This window comes from Arachis duranensis, chromosome 4 (assembly GCF_000817695.3).
Source record: "Arachis duranensis cultivar V14167 chromosome 4, aradu.V14167.gnm2.J7QH, whole genome shotgun sequence".
NCBI lineage: Eukaryota > Viridiplantae > Streptophyta > Magnoliopsida > Fabales > Fabaceae > Arachis > Arachis duranensis.
In genome coordinates this window covers 20,296,875-20,301,365 of record NC_029775.3, presented here as the reverse complement: position 1 = coordinate 20,301,365, position 4,491 = coordinate 20,296,875, and the positions used below count along the sequence as shown (strand labels likewise).

At 33.1% G+C, this 4,491-nt stretch overlaps 1 protein-coding gene across 1 annotated transcript; it reads left to right on the top strand.

The window, feature by feature from the left end:
• The first annotated feature begins 994 nt into the window (after positions 1 to 994).
• Positions 995 to 3,730, top strand: LOC107483707 (cationic amino acid transporter 5). The gene is made up of 3 exons (XM_016104315.3): positions 995 to 1,843; positions 2,134 to 2,520; positions 2,954 to 3,730. Exons 1-3 carry the CDS (start codon positions 1,072 to 1,074, stop codon positions 3,541 to 3,543), a joined length of 1,749 nt encoding a protein of 582 aa, XP_015959801.1. The 5' UTR covers positions 995 to 1,071; the 3' UTR covers positions 3,544 to 3,730.
• Positions 3,731 to 4,491: the final 761 nt, after the last annotated feature.

The window sequence follows — 4,491 nt, the reverse complement described above, 5'->3', positions numbered from 1 at the left end:
AACATTGGCTTATAAAAGATAAAAGCAAATAAAGATAAGATAAGGATAAATAAAAATAAGATAATAATAAAGACTAAAATTATAATTAAATTTGTATATTCTGTTGAGTTGAATTTGTAGAACGTAAAACTTTTTTTATTTTTGTTATAGACTAAAATAAAAGAGTGGTTTAATAATTTGAATTATTAGATGCTTTATTAAAAAAACAAGAAAAATTATATATAAATTGATTAAATTCAAACAAATTTGTGGCTGATTTTGTTAGCATATTCCTACCGAAGATATTTGTTATTAAATTTGTGACTAATAACAATGTCCTTTTTAAGAACTTGGGTTGACTTACGCTCTAAATGTTGACTTGCCTTGGCAATTGGCAATTTGCATTTCACTTGCCTATCCATATATTAACGTCATATTCTATGGATCAGAAAAGCTAAGAGATCAGCATCTTTTTACTAATTTTATCCAGTATAGTATTTTTTAATTTTTATACTAATGTGATAAATGATGTATTTAAACTTTTTTTAACATATGTATAAAAATAAAAAATATTATTATTAGTCAAATACTTAGATTTGTTAATTATGTAACACTGCTCTTTGTGAATTTTAACAACTCCTACAGTTGGAATTTTTATGGTGTTTTAACTCTAGTCATCGAAATTCGCCTTTCACTAGGCAGAAAGTCTGCCAAAATCAAATCCAAAACATGATTCTTGAAAGAGGAAGTATAGGGAATTAATGGAGTATTTATGTAACGTGTACAATGGGATATAACATATAGAAATGTTTGATTCTGTAAGACATCAGATGTTTATTATTCCTTATATTCGGATGGTTATTCCGGATAGTATGAATATATTGTGTTTGAGAAATTAGTAATATTTTACTTGGATGCTCATTTTTTAACTCATATTGTACCAGATAAAAGTCTATTGTACGCATTGTACACTGTACACTAACGAATAAAAAAGAACTAAACTCACTTTCAACAGTTCCTTGATAAATACATTTGTATTCAGATACATGGATTCGAATATGAGCAGCACATAGAAGATTTCTACAAATTGCAATGGCTTCTACAAGAAGTTATTGGAGATGGAGCAAGCAAGATTTCTTGCCAGAAGAGTCCTTCCAAACCTGGACGAACTACACCTCTGCCCTCTCACAAACATGGTTCAGATTCAAGAACCGCCTAACATCAAGATCAGATGATGAAACCGAAACTACACAACTCAGAAAGCAAAGCGAGAATGAAATGAAGCGTTGCCTCAGTTGGTGGGACCTAATCTGGTTCGGTTTTGGAGCAGTGGTTGGTGCTGGAATCTTCGTTCTAACCGGAGAAGAAGCTCATGATACCGTTGGTCCAGCTATTATCTTATCCTATGCAGTTTCTGGAATCTCAGCAATGCTTTCAGTCTTCTGTTACACCGAATTCGCCGTCGAAGTTCCGGTAGCCGGCGGCTCTTTCGCTTACCTGAGGATTGAGTTGGGAGATTTTGCTGCCTTCATAGCTGCAGGGAACATTCTTCTTGAAAGCATTGTTGGAACTGCGGCGGTTTCGAGATCTTGGACTTCTTACTTCACAAGCCTTTTGAATAAACCAAAAAACTCCCTGCGGATCAAGACTGGTCTCAAAGACGGTTACAACTTGCTTGATCCTATTGCTGTTGTGGTTCTTGCCGCCGCCTCCGCCATCGCCATCAGCAGCACTAGGAAAACCTCCTACCTCAATTGGATTGCATCTGCTGTCAACACTTTGGTCATTTTGTTTGTGATCATTGCAGGGTTTGTTCATGCGGACACATCAAATTTGATACCTTTTCTCCCATTTGGTGCTAAAGGTATTCATATTCATAATTAAATTTCATAATGAGTTTGTGTTTATGTTGTCTTTTTTTTTTCTTGCAATAAGTTTCACTTTACTGTGCTGAATTTCTTTGCTAAAAAAAATCATTACATGTTAAAATTTAAAATATATATTAAAATTAAGTTAAACAACACGTGCATATACGATACCTGACTTGGTAGTTAATTTTAATGTGGATATAGTATTTTTTATAATATAATCATATTTGATTTATATTATAATCAAACTCCGTAGGTAATATAATCAAACTTGATTTCTTAACAGGAATTTTTCAAGCTGCCGCAATTGTTTATTTTGCATATGGGGGGTTTGATAGCATTGCAACAATGGCTGAAGAAACCAAGAACCCTTCAAGGGACATACCAATAGGGCTTGTTGGATCAATGTCGATGATCACAGTGATATATTGTCTAATGGCACTTACACTCAGCATGATGCAGAAGTACAAAGACATAGACACTGATGCAGCATTCTCTGTTGCGTTTCAGAGTGTGGGAATGAAATGGGCTAAGTATGTTGTTGCTTTTGGTGCATTGAAGGGTATGACAACCGTTCTTCTTGTTGGGGCATTGGGACAAGCACGTTACACCACTCACATTGCACGTTCACACATGATCCCTCCATGGTTTGCCCTTGTTCATCCAAAGACAGGTATGATGGACGGATATGGAAGTTAGACAAATCAATTCCTATCGTTATTTAATAAAAACATAACAATTTCAGTTAAAGTTGGAAAACTGGTTTGGTGATTAAGTACTGATTCGAGATGTTAATTAACGAACCTCAACTTTTTTTTTGTCAAATGAACTCCAAAATATCAGCTTTGTTTGATAAAATGATCTAAACGTCTAGAGTAATAGGTTAATAATTACTCTATTTTGTGAAACGAAACTGATATTTAGGAGTTTATTTTGTCAAAAACAAAGATTGAGATCCGTTTGGTCAAAATCCAAATCTTTTGGGTGAGAAAATAGCTATTTACTCTTATTTATACTTAGCTTTTTTTGTTACTAAATTGTGATATTTGCAAATTGTATTTACATACCATAACTAATAGCTATACCCTAATTGGTGCACATATCAGGAACACCTATAAATGCAACACTGTTGATCACAATCTCAAGTGCTTGCATAGCATTTTTCTCAAGCTTGGATGTGTTGTCAAGCTTGTTATCAATAAGCACACTCTTCATCTTCATGATGATGGCTGTGGCACTTTTGGTTAGGAGGTACTATGTGAGAGGTGTGACACCTAGGGGAAACCTTTTAAAGCTAGTAGCATTCTTGCTACTAATCATTTCTTCATCAATGGGGATTTCAGCTTGTTGGGGCATAAACCCTAATGGATGGATTGGATATACAATAACTGTTCCTATATGGTTCTTGGCCACATTAGGCATGTCACTTGTTTTGAAACAGCAAAGGGATCCTAAGGTTTGGGGAGTTCCACTTGTTCCATGGTTGCCATCAATTTCAATTGCAATTAATATATTCCTAATGGGATCTTTGGATTCATCAGCATTCATAAGATTTGGAATTTGCACTGGGGTAATGTTGATATACTATTTTTTCTTTGGACTACATGCAACTTATGACATGGCTCATCAACAAGAAAAGTTGCAAAATGAGAACAAAATTAAGCAAATGGAGACCATGGAGAATGCAGGGCCTTAAATATTTATTCTCTCACATGTTCGTATTAAAATCAGAATTCCTTTTTACAAGTTTTACTAAATTGTATGCTAGTAATCTATATATGTCCCAGTATGATGATCAAATTGAAAACAAAAACAGAAGAATTCCTATAGCAGAATGAACTCTAGTACTTGTTCACTCATTTACTTACAAACCGTATACATAATCTTCTATTCTGCTACGGAGCCTCAAGCAATAGCTTCACTGAAATGATTGACCTTGCCAAAGACACAAATAAGATCCCCAATTTGATGACATTTCCAGAATAATCCTCCTGATTCCAAATAAAAAAATTGGCAAAAGTATACCTGCAGAAGCATTTAATAACATATCAACACCGTTCATTGGTTATGCATATAGTTCATAAGAGAGGACTGTATTCATTAAAAGCTTGACTGATATGATCAATGCCTCACTCTGTGATTCAATTGAGGTACCTGAACCATCAAAAACAGCATCTATGACTATACATGACTACATCTCTGTTCGATTTTCAAAACCTTGAGTTATGTATATAACTAATAACTATGTTAAATAAATAAAAAAAATCAGCCATTGTATAATAACAGGAATGGTTCTACATTTATATTTATAATCAAACTCCACAATTCAAAATATTGATTCAAACTTATATTCAAATCATATAATCAACTTAAATTATTATCAAATTTGATTTAAATTAATAGTCAAACTTTATGACCAATAGAATCAAACCAGATTTTCATTTTAATCAAATACGAATAGAAGATTAGAAGTATAACATACGCTGGGTATTGATTTTCGGGGTTCATAGAAAGTTTGATTTGATTTGCTATGAAAAATTTGATTATTTTGAAAAAAATGGTTATTCTACATGAAATATTTGATTTTTTTGTGGCTGATTACTTTATTTAAAAATATGTGAAATATAAATAAATATGAGTTAAT

Bases quoted from the DNA above. Each gene is read 5' to 3' on its own strand.
- LOC107483707 (XM_016104315.3), top strand. From the start codon at position 1,072: ATGGCTTCTACAAGAAGTTATTGGAGATGGAGCAAGCAAGATTTCTTG. The intron at 1,844-2,133 runs GTATTCATATTC...ATTTCTTAACAG, and splicing joins TCTCCCATTTGGTGCTAAAG to GAATTTTTCAAGCTGCCGCA. The intron at 2,521-2,953 runs GTATGATGGACG...TGCACATATCAG, and splicing joins CCTTGTTCATCCAAAGACAG to GAACACCTATAAATGCAACA.